The sequence below is a fragment of the Phyllostomus hastatus genome, unplaced genomic scaffold, assembly GCF_019186645.2.
Source record: "Phyllostomus hastatus isolate PE091 unplaced genomic scaffold, TTU_PhHast_1.1 phas_scaffold_21, whole genome shotgun sequence".
Classification (NCBI taxonomy): Eukaryota; Metazoa; Chordata; class Mammalia; order Chiroptera; family Phyllostomidae; genus Phyllostomus; species Phyllostomus hastatus.
In genome coordinates this window covers 43,326,940-43,346,108 of record NW_025334017.1, presented here as the reverse complement: position 1 = coordinate 43,346,108, position 19,169 = coordinate 43,326,940, and the positions used below count along the sequence as shown (strand labels likewise).

Here is a 19,169-nt window from a genome sequence, read left to right as displayed (position 1 = left end):
GTAGTTATCTGGCAAGAGTTGGACGACAGCTGACTGAGGTCACATATAGAGCGTGGGGGTTAAGAGTCACGGCGTGGAGTCAGATGCTCTGAGTGGAGAGCCAGCCCTGTGGGTGAGAACATGGGCAAATGGCTTCTGAGTCTTTCCACATAACCCCGTAGATTCCGGTAATCTCCCTGCTTTCTGGTGGGGAGAGATGTTCCCGGCTTGCGCACCGTCTCCCCTACCTTTGTTGTCTTCTCTGCAAGGGGCGTGAGGTGGTTTTGGCAGGAACTGGAATTTCGAAACCCCACTCTGGACACGGGGAGTGCTCATTGCTGTGAGGTGTTCGCCGTTTCTCGGCCTTGACTGCAGTGGGCAGAGCCGGGCAGGCTACACGCAGGTCCCGAGTTCACAGGGACACTTCGTGTCCTGGTCAGGACCACATGCCTGTGGCTCAGCCTCACCAGGCTCACGTCGGCGTCTCCTGTGTCCCTCCCCCGGGTTCCAGTTCTCAGCGACACCAACACGCACGATCGTTGGTTCTACCCTATAGGCACACACAACAGTCTAAGAAGAATAATGCAAACGCTACCTCCTGCAGTAGGACTCCTACAAACAGTTTTAGGATTCCCTGTGAGCTCCTTTCCTCCTCAGAGTACTTCCCTCTATGAATGTGTCATCGGGTCACTGGGCCAGAAGGAATCCGGAATAGTTCCTCACCGTGTGGTCATCCACATAGGCCCATTTGCTCATTTATGTTTGTTTTTACAGAGTTCTGAAAATCTACTTAGTTTCATAATTAAGTGAAATATTTCCACGAGTCAAAAGTGTAAACCAACATGTAATTTTAAAAGTCTGAATTGTATCCTTTTTCCTCCACCTTATTCCCTCCCTTCTTCATCTCATTGGTAATGATTTTTAATGGTTTTCTACTTTTGTTTTTTTTATACTTCAATCTTCCAATGAATAAAATTACACACACACGCGTGCACGCGCACGCACACACACACACACGTATGGAGAGAGAGGGACTGGAGACAGAGAGTGATGTAGCTATTTCCCTTTCTTAGATCAGTGGCGGCACACTGTACATGCTTTTGTGCACCTTGCAGACGGCCCCTCAAAGTACAGAGAAATATTCTTCGCTTCTTTTTATAACTGCACACAATAGTTCATTCAGCCAACAAAATGAACACTTGGGTTGTTCCCAGCTTTTGCTATTACACATTCTCATGAATAGGTAACCTTCCGCCCCTGTCTTTTCACATTTTTGCCATCCACTGAGACTTTCAAGCAAGACAAAGAAAAGAAACGAGCTGGATTTTTTAAGCCCTTGAACTCGGGGCATCCAACCGTGTATTTAACAGCAGGGCATACAGTTCGTTTCAACAGTTACTGACATCCTCAAAGCTGGGGTGAATGTGTGAGCTTCTTCAGAAAGGGAGCTGTCCACTTGCCAGTGCAAAGGGAAGCTAGGACGAGAGGGAACGAAGGTGCACGAGGACCTGCTACGAGCCACGTGCTTTACTGTAACATCCTATGTGATTCCTATTCCCATCTTGCATGGTCAGTGGTGTTCACTCCAGCTTTGGAGATAAGAGACCTGAGATGAAGTCACTGGCCCAGGTTACAGTGTTTGAAGTGGGACCAGGGAGCTAAGCCATATTTGTCTCACGACTAAACCCACAGTCATTCCATTTTTAGCTCATTCATGCACTTCACTTCCGCCTAGTGATTGAGAGTTCGCACGCTGGAGCTGGACTCCGGAGTTACACCCACATCCCGACTTCCACACTAACTAGTACGTGACTTTGGCCAACTTACTTCACCAGGCTGGCTTTCGTTTTCTCATCTGTAAAACACGGACTGAGCACAATAATTCCTACTAGGGTTTTTATATGAATGAAAGGAGTAAAAATATGTACACTATTCAGAACAATGTCTGGAATAATAATAAGCACCATCTAAGCATTAGCTGGCCGGATTAGCATAACTTGTTGAGGCAATAAATGTTGATTGGACGCCTGCCCTGCGCCAAGCATGCGGCCACACAGTAAGGATATAATGTTGAGCTGGGGAGAGGACCTCTGACCTCACGGCACCTGCAAACCAGTAGAAGACATGACCATTATCTGCTAGTCACAGGAACTATTATAAATTACAGGGGCCATAACGCCAGGAAGGGGAGATACAACGCTCTGTGACGTCTGACCATCCTCCGCTCTCTCTGTGTCCGGCAGAACGCCTCCCAAAAATGCTCAGATGAGGCCGTTTTGTTTGCGAAGTGTCCCCGAGCAGCCTTCCCCACCCGCCGCACAAGTGCCTGGAGCCTGTCCCCTGACAGTCTGTCTACCTGTTTCTTCTCTTTCTCTCACCCGAACCGCAGCTGGAGTACACAGCCCGCCTGGACTTCCTTTGGCGAGTCCAGGCCAAAGAGGAAATCAACGAGATGAAGGAGCTGAGGGAGCACAACGAGAACATGCTCCGGAACATCCTGCCCAGCCACGTGGCCCGCCATTTCCTGGAGAAGGACCGCGACAACGAGGTGAGCCCGGGCTCGTCTGTCTGGTCCGTGAAAAGACGGGGCAGCGGGCGCCAGTGAGCCGGCCACATTGATCCCAAGCTCGATGGGAGAACTCCTCTGTCCTCCTGTGAGCACGTGACAGTGGAGGCCATGCCGACCGCTTGGCGGCGCAAGGCCACCTGACTGCCCCGTCCTGTGAAACTAACGCACAGCCTCCCCAGCCTCGGGGCCCACATCTGCAAGATGGACACGAGATGTCCATCGCAAGACCAAATTGGAGTTGTAAAGCTTTATATATGGGTGTGCACATAGTTTTAAGTTATACGTACATATAATTTAAAAGAATTTATATATAGCTTAAAAGAATTTAAAGCAGAGTTTGAAGAGAGACTGGAATACCCATATTCATAGCATTAGTCACAACAGCTAAAAGAAGGAAGCAAACCAGTGTCCATCAACTACAAACAGAATGAGTACATACAAACAAGGTAATGTTTCCTTCCTTAAAAAGGAAGGAAACTCTGACACATGCTGCAACCTGGATGAATCGTGAAGGCATCACGCTGAGTGAAGTAAGCCATGCACCGAAGGACAAACACTGTACGACCCCACTCACACGAGTGCGCACCTAGAGGAGTCAGATTCGCAGAGACAGAAAGTAGAACGGTGGTCCCCAGGGGCCGGGGGAAAGAGGGCAGGGGAGTTAGTGTTTGACAGGGACAGGCTCAGGCTTTCAAGATGAAGAGTTCTGGGGATAAATGCTTGTGGTGGGTGTACAACAGTGTGAGGTACTTGGTACCACCGACATGTACGCTTAAAATGGCATGATGATAAATTATGTTATATGTACTTTATCACAATTTTTAAAAATAATTTAAATGTTATAGTAAAATATATATGTGTATATATAGATACATGTGTATGTACGTATGTATGTATGTATATGTGCATATATATCTATCTTCTTAGCACATTGCCTCCATGTAGTTGGTACTCAAAAAATGCTCCTTTTCCTTAAAACTATTTTTCTTATGTTATGCCTGGAGGGTCACTTGGGGAAGTCCATCCAGCTCCCAGCATTATTTCCTTGTTCTCTGGTCTTTGCTTAGCAGTGAGCATCTCAAAGAGACCCAAGTGAGCTGGCATCTACTGTGTCTCAGGCATCGCCCTGGACACTGCAGGAAATAAGACAGTCACATGCCTAGACAGCTTCACAGTCAGAGGTGGGAGGGACAGGGGTTCTGATCGATGTACTGACGTAACATTCCTCCCCACTTCACAAACCGAATCAGTTAGAGCCACAGAGTGTCAGCAACCTGTCCGAAGTTGCGAGGTGGAGGCACGGAGTAACACCTCGGGAAACCCCATGGTGGGGATCCCCATGTGCAGAACGGCCTGGGGGTCCAGGGGTTGGAGGACGGGGGCTGACAGAACGTCGGTCACTCAGCCTTCGGAGTTGCTTTGTCATCTGACAAAGTTAAGTGTCAAAAGCGATGGCCCACTGGCCCTCGGTAGTCTGTAGTGCTTGTTCAGTGGCCCCCATGGCATCGGGAACAGCTGTGGACTACTGATGAGCTGCTGGAAGTACCTGGTGGGTCCATGGACCCAACGTGCCGGGTGAGAAGTGAGCCATAGATAGACACATGTTGGAAATCGGCCCAATGATGCTCGGAGACCCTCCAGCCAATGGGAACCATGGAAACTGTCCACTAATCACATCTCTTTTCCCCAGAGTTGACTTTGGTGGCAGGGAACTGCCATCCTGAGGAAGCAGAGGGCACTTCCATTTTGGCAAATGCCCCCTGTGGGCCAGGCACCTGGCATGCATTTGCTTATTTCATTCTACTAGTGATCCAGAAAGGCTAGCGCTTGGCTCCATTTCACAGATGAGACAGAGAATCCCAGAGGACACAGATCAGCCCCTCCATAGGATAAGGGAGATGGCCATTTGTTCAGTAACCCTCAGTGTATTACTGACGCATACCTACCACATGCTACGAACTGGACACACAAGACGAGAGCCCCCCCCGCCCCCGCCAGCAGATGGGACAGGCGTGCTGAAGCAGAGGACAGAGGACGCCTGGTGTGAGCTGGCAGCACTGTGTGGCCAGAACACAGTGAGAAGGCTGGGGGTGATGAGGACACAGCTGCAGAAGTGGGCAGGGGCCAGGTCGGGAAGAGACCCCAGTGCCCTATCCACAGGTGCCAGTGTGGTGATGTGGAGTCGGCCTTGAAGGGGAGTTTAGTTGTGCATGGCCGGCTGGCGGGCTGATACCTGGCCAAGTGCCACCTTTGGCCTTTGGCCACAAAAGGACAACTCTGTCTGAGAAAAGTAGACTACAATTTTCAGGGATCTGAGTCATGGCATTCAACAAATATTTATAAGGTGCAGGCGACATATGATGTAATAGACGTCATAGTAGAACCATGCGAGATCCCGGGATACTCCTGCTGAATCAGACTGACAAAGACTTCCCATCACCCAGCTGACATTGCAGTGGTGGCAGAGAGACGACAACTGGGCACAGAAAGTGTTTCATGTTGTGACTGGCACTCCGATGCCAGGCCAAGATCACTGGCATTCCACCAGTGAACCAAGAAGACAGAGTCCTTGCTGGTAGGAAGCCTGAGTTTTCATGGGAAGGCAGACACTAAGGTGAATAAATACACAGTGTAGTGCCCAGTGGTGATAAGTTCCATGGGAGCAGAAGAAGCCAAATAAGGGCCTAGGGTCTGCGGAAACGGGTGGCATTTGCATGGAGGAGGGGGAAGCTCTCTCTCCTAAGAGGTGGCATTTGAGCAGAGACCTGCAGGTCATGACAGGATCCTAGTAAGGTCAGCAGGTCTCAGATCCTGTTTCTCCCTGCAGAGAGGGCTTATCTCCATATAAGAAACACAGGACTTGGAACCAGACAGGCCTGGGCAGGGGGAGGGCCAGGCAGAGTTCCCTGCGCAGGGAGGGCTGGGTGAGCTCATCTGTTCCAAATGCTCTACGAAGCCCGAGCCTGTACACCCGACCAGAAAAGGATGACAATAAGACAATAATAGCTTTTCTATATTCGTTGGCCCCTCCCCGGTTCACAGTATTTTTATCTTCTTGGAGCCCCAAATAGCAAGAAACAGATGGCACACTCAAAGTGCTTGGTCAGAGCCAGCGGAATGACGGGCTTTCTCTGATGGTGCAGGCAGGTGGCTGGAGGTCTTTGGTGTGTGCCTCCAAACCCCTCGCACGCTTCTCCCCGCTTGCTTGGGCGGTGGGGGCCGACCTGCCTGGGCTACGTCATTGAACCTGAATGCCCTTTGGCACTCAGGTTCATATTTCGAAGTTCTAACCCCAATACTGGAGAATACAACCGTATTTAGAAACAGTATCCTTAAAGAGAAAACTGAGTTAAAATTAGACCTCCAGGTGGGTCGTAACCCAATATGGCCGGTGTCCCTATAAGAGGAGGAAATTAAGATGCAGATGCACACAGAGAAGAAAACCAGGTGAAGACACAAGGAAAAGAAGGTCGTCTACAAGCCAAGAGAGGCCTCAGAAGGAGCCAACCCTGCGAACACCTTGATCTTGGACTTCTAGTCTCCAGAATTATGGGAAAATAAATTTCTGTTTTTAAACCACCCAGTTTGTGGCATTTTGCTGCAGAAGTCTGAGAAAACTAATACAAAAGTTAATAAACAGACTTTTTTTTTTTGCTAAATCATAGCTATTTGGAGGATGCAGTTCTATGAGTTGGCTTTTGGGATTCTCTGGCCCATAAAGCAGAGTCAAGTTCCTCCTGTGGTATCACCCCATTGTTCAAGGCCAAGGTGAAGGGCCACACCTTAGAACTGTGCCTTGGCTGCAATCTGTGCGCCTCGCCTCCAACCAAACCCAATCCAGCCAGTCACCGCCTGCCTGTGCTTTGTTGGACAAAAGCTAGTGAAGGCATCCATTCAGGTCGGCCTTGCCATCGGAGGGTATTAAGACTGGAGACGTGTAGTCAGTCTTGTACCTTTCAAAGCTCACTGGCACTGCCAGGTGGACCATGCCTTTCAGCAGGATGAGACTGGGGCCAGGGAACCTATTACTGGTGAAGGAGGAAAACGGGAAGGGTCTGATAAAAAGCAATGGTGAGAGGGTTAGAAAATATACTTAGGAAACAAGAAGAACCCCAGCAGCATCTGGCAGTTTCTTGAGTCTGGATATGATGGGGAAGAAGGGATAAAGAATGACCCGGAGTCTCTAACGTCGACGATTTGGAGACACGGACGCCACACACTGAGTTGGGGGATGAAGGAGCAGGAGCTGGTTCAGGTGGAGAGAAGATGGGTTCAGGCGCAGCCCTGGAGAACTGGGGGAGTGAGAGGGCAACCTGGCATGAGACACGGAGTCTGGAGCCCAAGGGGAACTGCCCAAGATGAGGATTTAGAGACTGTAATACGCGCATGTTGGTGAAAGGCTGGGAGCAGGCAAGACAGCCCAGGGAAGCATGTAACGTTGAATCATGTAGTGAGCCAAGGACAGAACCATGGCAATCACTGACGTTTAAGGTGGAAGATAAGCATAAAAGAAAAAATCGTGGAAGGGGCCAGACACAGGGAAAACCACTGTAATGCCAATAAAGCACAGAAAGTCAAGAGACCGAGGATCTTGGGAGAGACCCTTACACCAGCCAGTCTGCGCAGGGGTCCGGGAAGGTGTGAACTGATCCTTGTGTGGCGACTTTTCCACTTTGGCTGGTAGTCTGACCCATTCCAGAGTCATTTTGCCTCCACCTGACATGTGACTAAGCACTGACAGGATGGGGCCTGGCCGTGGAGGAACCAGTTTGGGAAATTTGGACAAAGACGGAGAGAGACTGGTTGGTCGTCACAGGTGTCTTCAGGGTCCAGGGCACACTGCTCTTTTTCCTCCAGGAGACACTTAGAGGTGGGGGGGTTTTGGAGGAGGAGGAGAGGAGAAGGAAAGAAGGAAGGAAGGAAGGAAGGAAGGAAGGAAGGAAGGAAGGAAGAGAGGGAGAGAGGGAGGGAAGGAGGGAAGGAAGGGAAGGGAGGGAAAGGATCACTGGGAAAAAAATGACAAGGGGTCAAGAGGTCAGGCACAAGCGTTGACCTTCGGCAGAAGGAAAAACACATTGTCTGGAGTTGAGGCAGAGGGGATAAAAACAAGTGTGGATGTAGACAAATGTCTGAGTGTTGGAACGCCAGGAGCCGCGGCTGTCTCAGTGAGGTAAGAGACTAGACCACCTACCGAGAGGAGTCGAGTGAGGGTGATGTGCAGGAGCACGGTGAGGGTTTGGCCCTTAAGGACAACGGGAGAGGCAGCTGAGGACAAGAGGTTGGGTGGTCAGGACTCTGAGCCCCACTGAGGCTGAGACCGTGAACTTTCACAGTCCCAGTGTGCAGGGTGGTGACACTGATCACAGCGCAGATGTGACAAGGTCGGAGCCCCCGCGCTCAGCCCTGTCCGTGGGCGCCTGTGCTGGGGCGCAGGTGCCCGTTTGTGCAGCGAGCATCCGTGCGGAACCTCCCCTCTGAGGGCCGTTCCCGGCTCCCTGTGTGTGTCCGTCCGTCCAGGAGCTGTATTCGCAGTCCTACGACGCCGTCGGCGTGATGTTCGCCTCCATCCCGGGGTTTGCGGACTTCTACTCTCAGACTGAGATGAACAACCAGGGAGTGGAGTGCCTGCGCCTGCTGAACGAGATCATTGCTGACTTCGATGAGGTAAGCCAAAGTCGCGGAACCTGGCCATCACAAGTGGCCGCCGTTGTTGTCATAGCATTATATTATGCGTTGTAGCAGGGACCATTTTTCACACTTACGGAATTCCAGACTGCACTGCAAACGCAAACGGGTGATATCTAATCTAGTTATCACAATTACCTCATGAGGTAAATGCTGTCATTTCTCCCGTGGGGGGGGGTCAAGAGCACAAGCCTCAGAGGCTCGTAACTTAACCCAACGTCACACAACTAGCAAATGGCAAGACCAGGACTTGACTGGGGGCCACTGCTACTCAGGCGATATCGTCACAGAGACCAGGCACTGATGAGGACATTTCTCCATCTGCTTGAAGTACCAAAGATAAAGCCATCAATTAGCATTTGGTCAGAGACCTAAACACAAGGACGGACATGCTCTGGACAGTACTGTCTTCTTCCAGCCTGAATGAATCTAACGGACACATAACATGGGGGCGGGGGTTCTCATGCTGCACTTTGTTACTTCTCCAGCCTCACCTGCCACTACACGCCACCAGCCCGCCATCCAGCACCCAGCTACTCCACACACAGCTCTTCCTGCCCGGAAACTATTCCATCCTCACCATACCATCCTTTCTCCGAGACTCCACGGCAGTGGGAGCCCTGATAGTCCTTTAACTGCCCATCCAAACACCATTCCACTTGTGACGCCTCTTCTCACCTCCCTTCTGGCCAGTAAATATTATCACTCCCTTTTCAATGAAAAACGTATACTCCATAACACCTCCCGCCACAGAGCCTGAAACCCTCCATTGTACAGATCTGCCCCCACTAACCACTTAGGTCTGGGGCAGAGACACATCATATTAACTCCTACAGGCGTTGACCACGTGTTGCCAGTTTCCATATTCCGCAGGTGCTCGTTATTTATCCCTCACACCAAACCTACAGGACAGGAATGATTAGCCTTCATTCTAGAAACAAGAAAGACTGAGGCTCAGAAGCACCGAGAGTGTCCAGAGTCACACGCCGCCAGGATGGGACGGCTAACACGGGGACCCAGGCCCGCCCTGCCGTGGGGCTGTTGGTCATTGTGTTGCGCTGTTTCTCACTGAAGTGGCGTTTCGTGGTTCTGGTTTTGTGGTCATAAACTCAACGATGGCCCTTTCAGTTGCCCTGGGGACAGGGGGCGGGGGGCCCAGATAAATGACAACAGAATCCCTTCCTGCCTTCCATGGCTCACACACCAGAGAGAGACGGGGCGACTCGGAGTCGTCTGTCCCCGAGGACGCAGTGGCCCGAGCTCCCTCCACACAGCTCCCTGCGGCGTGGGGAGTGGAGAGCGATCCCGTGGCGATGGCCCCTCCAGCCCCACCCTCCACGCCAGGCCATGAGCTCACGGAGACAGAAGCCACATTCTTCTGGCCCCTGGGCCGTCCTGGCGCACTGTGCCTGGGACATAAGACAGGCTTATAACAGATGCTTTATTAATTCATTACACAATGGGAGAGAGAAGGCAGCTGGTGAGGTGGTGATGGACTAGCACGGACCAAAACATACTCTCAAAAAAAAAAAGCTCCATTAAAAACAATCTGACTGAAGGCTGAAATAGTAGGCTTTTTATTTATTTTAAACTCTATAGCACCCTATCTCCCAAAAGTGCCTGCACTCATATTTTTAAATGGTTATAAATAAATTTGAACTACATGTGCATCTCGGTGCCCCTAGTTGTAAACACCCTGGAGTCTTCCAAAAACCTGAAACAAAGGACAGCGCCCCTAGCGGTAGAGATGGGTGTTTGCAGAGGGAAGTTGGCAAGGCTAGGAGAGAGGGAATTGGTCCAGGAGGCTGTCGTCTTCAGAACAGGTGCTTCGGAAGAGGGGCAGAGGAACAGGGGAGGAAGCAGAAGAGAAAGGACAGAGGAGGAGGAAGAGGGGAGAGCGTGTCATCAATGAGGAAAAACGTCCCCTGGCTTGCCAGCCCCAAGCACTGTCAGCTCTCCTTGGGTCAGCCAGACATGCCTCCATTCTTTGGGTCAAGAGCAGCCCGCTAGGTTCGATCGACCCTGGCTAAGCTCCAGCCAGACGCCCTGGTGCTCACTTTAATAGCGACACTGCACTTCTTGCTGACACAATCACCGCAGGACCTGAGAGCGAGCAGGCGAAAGTCTGTTTGGCTCAGGGGAAAGCAGGACGCTGCACAGAGCACAGGCTCCAAGGCTGGGTTTGCAGTAATGCCGGTCACTCGCCCCACAGGCCCCGCCCCTGCGAAGGACGAAGACTCCTCCCACATCTCCCCGCTCCCTGCAGACCAGTGAATGAATGAAGGGGTGGGTTAGGAACGCATGCACTATGCCCACAAACACTTTTAGCTGTATAGTACATAAGTTTGCTGCGTGGATATTCAATGAAATAACGGAGACTCCTGATGCCTCCTAATCGATTTCAGAAGAGAAGGCAGCTTTGCCTGGGCCTGAAGTGGGCCCTCAGCCAAGAAGCTCTGACCCGAAGGGAAGAGCAAAGAGACGCCTCCCCACAGGAGGCTGGGAAAATGCAGTTGCGAGGAGGCAGAGGAGGTGGGCAGGTGAAGGCGAGCCCAGATCTTGGAGCTGAAATATTAACAGCGGACGCGGACCCCGGCTCGTGGGGTCTTACTGGGCACATTACAAGAAGGTCCTCATTAACTATGCACAGGTTCACTTTAGGTTGTTACCTTTTACAGAAAACAAAGGAGAGGGTGCTGGTAATCACATCCCAGAAGAGGGATATTTGCAAATGAAAAGGCAAAAGGGGTTGAACCAGTTACACTCATCCTTGGAAGGTTTAGCATGGTTTTTAGGAAGTTGCTTTGCAGTAAGTGTCCTCAATTCAGGGTGAGGGAGTTTTAGCAAAAAGCAAGACTCATAGCTGCCTAGGTACATTGCAGGCCTGATTCCCCACGGGACAACCCACATGGGCGTCGGTCCTGTGCATCTCCCAGTGGGAGCTGGGCCCACGCCACACAGAGCGGCCTCCCACAAACAGCCAGAGCGCTCCTCGGAAACCTGCTCAGAGGGGACGGAGGGCACTTGCCAGGCGTGAACGCAGGCAGGCCGGGGACGGCAGGCCACTCCAGCCACTTCCTGCCCTGGCTGCGCTCTGCAGACTCTCAGCTGGGGCAGAGCACAGAGCAGCGGCCGCTCTGCAGCTCAGGAAACAACAACCAATGAACAAAGGCCGCCTCAGCCGTGAGCCAAGCTGCGTGGTCACACACACAGACACTCACTTCCACAAACACACACCCAACGAGGCAAATCACAAAAGCACCTGCTTGTGTTTTCCATGTTTCCCAGAGCAGTTTCTCTGGCGCTGGACTGTTGCAAGTTTCTTAGCACCTGCTTAATTTTGAGAGGATGCCTGCAGCAAAATGGTCTGTAGCCAGGGTCCCCGACCCCCGGGGCTGGAGGACAAGACCAAAGCTCACCTGGGCTCCACTGCCACCCACCCCCTGCTGTCTCCCACAAAACTGGTCCCGGGGGGCCAAAAAGGTGGGGGACAGGGGTCTATAGACAACCTGCTGCATCCTCCCCACCTGTCTGCCCACCCCCAGAGAGGCAAAGAGTTAGAGAACCAGATGTCACATGTAAATAGCTGCCGACAACAGGAAACAAAAGGCCCGGATTTGGACTTGGGGGCAGGAGGTCTGAGTCTTGAGCGTGGCTCCTGCACTCAGGGCAGGTTTGTGGACATGTGACCGATGCCGTGGAGACAGGGGGACAGGCAGTACCTGGCTACCTCTGAGGGTGGAGCCGACGAGCCTCAGCCGGAGTAGATGTGGGTTGTGAGGTTCCATCCAGAACTGGAAAAATGGAGACACCCTCAACGCAGACGGCAGGTGGGTCAACAAGGCCGCGGGCGTAGTTTCGGGAATGGCCAATTAGAGACCTGGTAGACCTGTGGTGGGGGTGTGGCTTAGCAATCGCGTGCAGGAGTCTGGAGGGCGAGGAGGACACACACACCTGGGAGTCCTCAGAGAAGAGACGGCGTGGAAAGGCACGAGACCTCACGAGCTCTCCAGGGAGGGAGCCGAGGGGGATCCGGAGTCCCCCCAGTGGCGTCTGCCCCAGGTGCCTGCGCCTCCCTCTTGGGATGCCCTTTTCCTCCTCTCCCAGCTTCTGCTAACTCATGTGTTGGTTTCCACTTCACTGGCACGTCTCCACTCTTCTCCTTTGCTACTTTATTCTTCCTTATCTTACAAGGTGGGTGGCCCCAGGGATGAGGTGTGATGTTCAGTTTTGGATGAACTGGTCAGTGAGACCCCACTGGGGTGACAGTTGAGGAAAGACCCGGGGGGAGGGGAGGGATGAGCAGGCCTCCTCTGAGGGAAGACTATCCCAAAACAGGAGCAGCAGGTGCAAAGGTCCTGAGGCAGAGGCAGGTCTGGATAGCTGGGCTCGGCAAGGAGGTCGGTGTGGCTGGAGCAGAGGCGGCAGAGGCAGCAGGGCACGGGAGGCCCAGCCAGTCACAGAGGAGACTCTGACTTGGACCCTGAGTGGGATGGGAAGCCACGGAGCGGTCTGCACAGAGCAGGGACATGGCCTGACTTACACCCGACTGGGGTCTCTCTAGCTGCCGTGCTGTGCTGGGCGTGTGCAGCGAGGGCAGCAGCTGCTACGTTATCGCGACACAGTAACAAGGTATACGCTAACAGTGGCTCAGACCAGGGTGCTGGCGGGGAGGGATTCCAAGCACATGTTAAAAATAAGGCCAAAAAAAGACGTGTTGACGGATTATTGCACAACACTTGTGACTTCTTCTTTAATAAATAAGGTAGCTTAATTATTTTGAAGATTCATTGGGGATAGAGCTTTCCTCAAAGACTATCTGGTCACACCCATCTTGGCGTCTGGCACTTAGCAGGTGCTCAGTAAACACACGTTGACTCTCTGAACACGTGGTTTTCAGAGAGAAACGCAACCACCCCAAGGAGGTCGCACCAGCCAGAGGCCGTCTTCAATGTGAGCCCAGGGCTCTCTCCAGAAGCCCCTGGCCGTGGGGAGAGCACACACCAGGACTAACTCCACTGCCTGGTCTGTTTCAGCTGCTCGGTGAGGACCGGTTTCAAGACATCGAAAAGATCAAGACCATTGGCAGCACCTACATGGCGGTCTCAGGTCTGTCACCTGAAAAACAGGTAAAGGACCTCTTTGGACACAACCTACGGCAGGGCCCTCGCCGTTGTCACATTGCTGAAGGTAGTAAGGCCACCATCCCCAGGAGGCTTGGGGATGGTTAGGGAGAAAATCTGACGAACTGGATATTCTGGCCACGTGGTGTCTGCTGCTCTTGGGGCAGGTAGAGGCCACTGGAGGAGCCGATGCTTCTCTACAATGAAGAAGGCTCCAGGCTCCATTCTGAACCCCACTGTCCACTTGATGAACAAAAGCAGGGCCCAGAAGCACCCTATTATGGTTCACTCGTGGGTGTTACTAAATCCCTGACCCTCACCTGTTTTCTTATGCTTGCTTTTGTTTTCTCCTCCAAAATGAGTAGGTAATAATACTAATAATAACAATAATAACAAGAGCTCCTGCTCTTTGGAGGGCTGCCTGTGTGCCAGGCCCGAATGTGAAGTGGGAAGGAGAACACCCACCTTCCGGGGTCAGTGGATGCATCGCCCGAGATGAGGCCGTGCTCCCCACGCAGAGCCTTGCCCCTGCGTAGGTCCTCAGTCGGTGTTACACGGACATGAGTCCAAGTTACTGGGGAGAAGGAACCCCCATTCCGTCTTCTCACCCCTCCTTTTACTTTCTTTCCACCTGAAAGCCTGGACATACTGTGAGAGTAACTGTCTGGCGAGAAACCCATGCTAGGACCTGGGTGCCTACGCACGGCCCCCTGTGGTGGGGGTCCCCAAGGGACAGCCTGCAGGCCAAAGCAGCCAGCCGCCTGGTTTCGTAAATCAAATGTTATTGGGACACAGCCGCACTCGCTGCGTGTACTTTGTCGCCGGCTCCTTTCGAGCCGCAATACAAAGGTGGCGTTGAGCAGCATGCCCGAAATATGGCCCACAAAGTGGGTCTAAAATAGGTGCTCCCCGGTCCTGGACCGCACCCGTTTGCCAGCCTCCACCGTGCAAGGGCGGCGTCTTTCACACACGATCCCGTCCCCTCCCTGTGGGCAGGGCACATGGGCGTGTCCCCACTTTATCGACGAGAAAGCTGAGGTTCACGGAGGCTGCTCTGCCCCTCCCTCCCAAAAAGGAGCCTGCTGAGCAAAGCGCTTCAAAGGAAAATACATGGTTCCTAGATTGGAAACACTACATGCATGTACATGTGATCATGTGTACACACACCAGCACCACACATACATACACAGGAATGCACATGTGCACCAGCACCACATATATGTACATAGGAGTGCATGTGCATGCACCATACACACATGTGCATATGGGTATGTGTGTGCAGTGCACACATGCAGATAGCACAAGTACACACTACGTGTATACATGGGCACATGTGTATACATATCAACACTGTGTGTGCACTGGAGCACATGCATGCACGTGGACATGCCTACACGTGCTACAAATGTGTACACAGGAGCACGTGTACACGCACGCACACCAGTGAGCATGGTCAGGAATTCAGGATCCATCGCCTGGACAGACAGGGGTCGGTGTGGGGAAGGATCGTGATGATCCACGTGTGTTGGACCCTCTGAAAACCAACCCCCTGTCGCCCTGTGTTTCTGCACATGATGGCTCCAATGTACAGGGAGTCACACACCTGGCTAGTTCCTTCTAAGGGATGGGCGGGTGGGCTTAGGACAGAGAGCGGGCCCTGCTACCCACGTGTCGCCGTGTGCCGCACGCAGAGCATGAGCTCCTCTCCCACGTCTGCCGCAGCAATGCGAAGACAAGTGGGGACACCTGTGCGCGCTGGCCGACTTCTCCCTCGCCCTGACTGAGAGCATACAGGAGATCAACAAGCACTCCTTCAACAACTTCGAGCTCCGGATCGGTGAGTAGCGGCGGGAGGGGAGGCAGGCAGCGACCCCCGGGGGCTGCCCGGCCTTGTACTGCCAGGCCCCCCTAGCCCTGGGCATCGGGCCAGGGGAGCTCTTCCCTGCAGAATGCGGCAGGCCGAGTGTGACCTTGCCGAGGACAGGGCCAGGGTCAGCTCGGGCCTCCCTGGCTGCCTCGCCCTGAAGGCCAGGGAAGGGCACCGGCCTGTGTGCAAAAATACAAAGCAAACGCTTGACCACAGGGACCTCTCCTCCCACCTCCGTGCCCAGCGCCCACCCACACCAGGCCCTGCTGAGAGGTGGCTGACTCACCAGTCATTCCACTCTGACCCCTGAGTCCCCCAAGCTGTCAGTCGGACAGGGACGGGCAGAAAGCCTGCGGCACTTCTCGGGGCCATGCAGCTCACCCTCCCCTTGCATTTGGAGACACCCGTGTGCCAAGGGGCAACACAGCGGTAGCCAGAGCAATGTGAATAACCACCCTTCATAACTTGTAGCATGAGCCAATTTCTTCGGCATCTCTGCGGAGCCTCGAGGGCCCCCTAAGGTGCTAGGAGGCCCCTGCTGTAGTCCACATTCTCGTTTTCCAAATGCGCAAACTCAGGCCCACAGAAGGGGAGGACCTGACTGAATGTCACACGGCCAGGAAGTAGCCCCGGCGGAAGCTCCAGGATTCCCTGAGACTGACGGCCTTCTGGCTGCCAGGGTGCAATCCAGCGCAGTCTTTGCTGCGTCCTCCTGTTCGGTGTCCCTCTGGCTGGTGGCTGTTTTACTGTGCTCGGTTCTCCCTTATCAGCTCTCAAGAAAAAAAAAGGTCAAAAAATACAAATATCTGAATTGTCAGATCTTTGTTCATTGGACTAAAAGAAATATCTTAAGTTTTGATCTATGGATGGGATATTCCAGACTCGTCCCTACACCTGCCATTGACTTTGCGTGTCCCTGACGACCAAGGGGAAGCAGGAATACAAAGCAGAACCCTAGGCCCGGACAAGAGGATGTTCTACACAAACCCAGGACGCGTTGCCGGGTCAGGGCCACCCTCGGTGGGATCTGTCCCACTGCTGCGGGCATCGTTCGGGGTTAGAAAACTACCTTCCCAGCTGGACCGGGCATCTCGGTTGGTGCTGTGGGTCGGCCGTGGCCTGCCCTGTGCGTCTGGGTGAATCGTCGACACGCTGCGTGTCGGTGTCCTGGATGGAAACCGGGCATTATCATCAGCCTCATCGCGGTCACGTGACGAGCAGGTGGACAATGGCTATAAAAGTGCAAACTGGGGATCCCCGTGCATCCTGCAAGGTCTGCCTCCCCAACTTCACAGCCGACTGCAGCTTATACACGTGCTGCACACGTGTCTGGGGGAGGAGGTGTCTTGCTCTTCATTCTGCCTGGAAAGATCGGACCCAGACAGCTGCAAGGCCTGCGCTGTCGGTCTCCGCAGATCCCTGCTCAGAAAGGCCTTTCCTCACCACCCCCTGCAAAATGCCCCCGTATTTCTCTATCCCTGTAACCTGATGGGGTTCTCTTTAGAGACTTGAACATTATCGATAGTATAGTATTTGTTATTACCTCTCGTCTCTCCCCCGCAGAAGGTAAGCTCCAGGAGAGCCAGGGCCGTCTTTTTCTTCCCCATCAGACCCCCGGCGACCGGAACAGCTCGATACACAGCAGGGGCCTAGTCACTGTCTGCCGAATGAGCGACACGTCCTACTTGAAGGAGACATACATGCCCACTGATATGTTGAGTGAAATGCAATCATTCCTGGAAGAGAAGCTCAGGTTTCCTCGAGCAGGAGGCACTGAAACGGTCTTAAAAAGCATGTGCCACATAGACTATGGAGTTGGGAGAAAATAAGAAGAGAGAGGAGGGCACAAAGGCCCAAGGGGGGGGGGGGCGGCGAGTGGCTAGGGGGCTCTCACAGCTCAGCGTGGATGCAGAGTGAAGGTCAGGGTGAGGGTGCTGGAGGGTAAGGCTGGCTGCGACGGCTGGGTCTGAGAAGCCCTCCGCTTCGAGGCTGAGGACCAGGCGTTATCCCGTGGGCAAGAGGCACCGTGGCAAGTGTTGGAGTGGGTGACAACTCGATCAGATGGGCATCAAAGAGTCCCCTTCCCACCCGCCGCCGCCTGCTCCAGCAGCGGTGTGGAGGTGACGATCACAGGAGCTCAAGGAGCAGGCAGGGAGGCTCGTTAGGAGGCTGTCACCGTGGCTCAAGGGCATGACCCCCAGGGCCTGGACTAAGCAGAGGAGGAAGAGGGCTGCCCCAACCCTCAGCTGGGTCCCAGCAGAGGCAGGAGGGGGCCCCGGCGTCCCATGAGCTGAGCTGCATCAGCATCCGCAAGAGAATGCTCCTTCTTTTCTCTTGGGCACCCACTGGTGGTCAGGTGATGCGGACCCCGGCTCGTGGGGTCCGCCACAGTGTGGATGGGGGAGAGACACCCACACGGACTGCCGAGTCCTGTGGAGGCAAAGGGCGAGCAGCTTCGCGCTCAGGAGCCACGGCCTCCACCAGGACAGGCCTTTGTGACTTTTTCTCCGCCCATTACAGGATGGACCTCATTTCCTATGCACAGGTTTGCTTTAGGTGGTTACCTTTTACAGAAAAACAAAGGAGCCCATGCCGCTAATCACATCCCAGAAGAAGGATGTTTGCAAATGAAAAGGGAAAAGTGGTTGAACCGGTTGCACTCCATACTGGGGAATTTTAGCTTGGATTTTAGGAAGTTACTTTGCAGTAAATGTCCTCAATTCAGGGTGAGGGAGTTTTAGCAAAAGCAAGACTCAAAGTGGCCTAGGTACGTTGCAGGCCTGATTCCCCACGGGAGAACCTATCCATGGGCGTGGGTCCTATGCATCTCCCAGTGGGAGCTGGACCCACGCCACACAAAACGGTCTCCTACAGTCAGGCATCACACCCATGGCTTTGCCTATATTATCTTATTTCCTCTTCCTTTTACCATTTCTTCTCTACTGATGTAGAGGTTAAGGCCCAAATCAGTGAAGTAAGTGACCCGGGTCACGTATCTAACAAGCAACGGAGGCAGGACCAGGATCCTGGGCTTTCTGCCCAGAAATCACACCCTTCATGATCACTGCCCCAGGCAGGGTGCAGCCACTTTGGAGCTGTCCCCCATCCCCTCATGTCTTGTTTCTTTGGTTCCCTCCCAGGCATCAGCCACGGTTCCGTGGTGGCCGGCGTCATCGGCGCTAAGAAGCCGCAGTACGACATCTGGGGCAAAACCGTGAACCTGGCCAGTCGCATGGACAGCACCGGCGTCAGCGGCAGGATCCAAGTCCCAGAGGAGACCTATCTCATCCTGAAGGACCAGGGCTTCGCCTTTGACTACCGAGGGGAGATCTACGTGAAGGGCATCAGCGAACAGGAAGGGAAAATCAAAACGTACTTTCTCCTGGGCAGGGTCCAGCCCAACCCGTTCATCTTGCCCCCGAGGAGGCTGCCGGGGCAGTACTCCCTGGCCGCCGTCGTGCTGGGCCTCGTGCAGTCCCTCAACAGGCAAAGGCAGAAGCAGCTCCTCAACGAGAACAACAACACGGGCATCATCAAGGGCCATTACAACCGGCGGACTTTGCTGACACCCAGCGGGTCGGAGCCCGGAACCCAAGCCGAGGGTGCCGACAAGTCCGATTTGCCATAAACGCGTTTTCTTTGTGTTTCTTTTTTTTGTATTTCTTTTATATATAAAATAAATATACTAATAAAAAATGTTTAATTTTTTTTAAAACGAGGATGGTTTCATTGGTCTTTAGAAGCTCATTCCCTGTCCCTGGCATCTGTAGCATCTGTATTCCGGAACCACGGGGTTCTCTGACACTCTGGCGCCCGGGCCAAGTGGGTTTCCAAGGGAGCGTGTTGCTCCCCGATCAGCGGTGAGCTCTGAACAGCTGAACCCGATCTTTTATGGATGAGCTCCCAGCGGGCTGGGTGCCCTGTGCCTGTTTGAATTATTAATTGC

General features: G+C 53.3%; 1 protein-coding gene across 1 annotated transcript in view; it reads left to right on the top strand.

Annotated features, from left to right (window-relative positions):
- ADCY8 (adenylate cyclase 8) overlaps positions 1 to 18,851 on the top strand; it is a 158,142-nt gene extending 139,291 nt beyond the window's left edge. The window contains exons 14-18 of the mRNA XM_045861149.1: positions 2,369 to 2,527; positions 8,066 to 8,212; positions 13,270 to 13,362; positions 15,079 to 15,193; positions 18,364 to 18,851. Of these exons, the coding sequence (XP_045717105.1) occupies positions 2,369 to 2,527; positions 8,066 to 8,212; positions 13,270 to 13,362; positions 15,079 to 15,193; positions 18,364 to 18,851 (1,002 nt within the window). The remainder of the gene's footprint in view (positions 1 to 2,368; positions 2,528 to 8,065; positions 8,213 to 13,269; positions 13,363 to 15,078; positions 15,194 to 18,363) is intronic.
- The last annotated feature ends 318 nt before the right edge of the window (positions 18,852 to 19,169 follow it).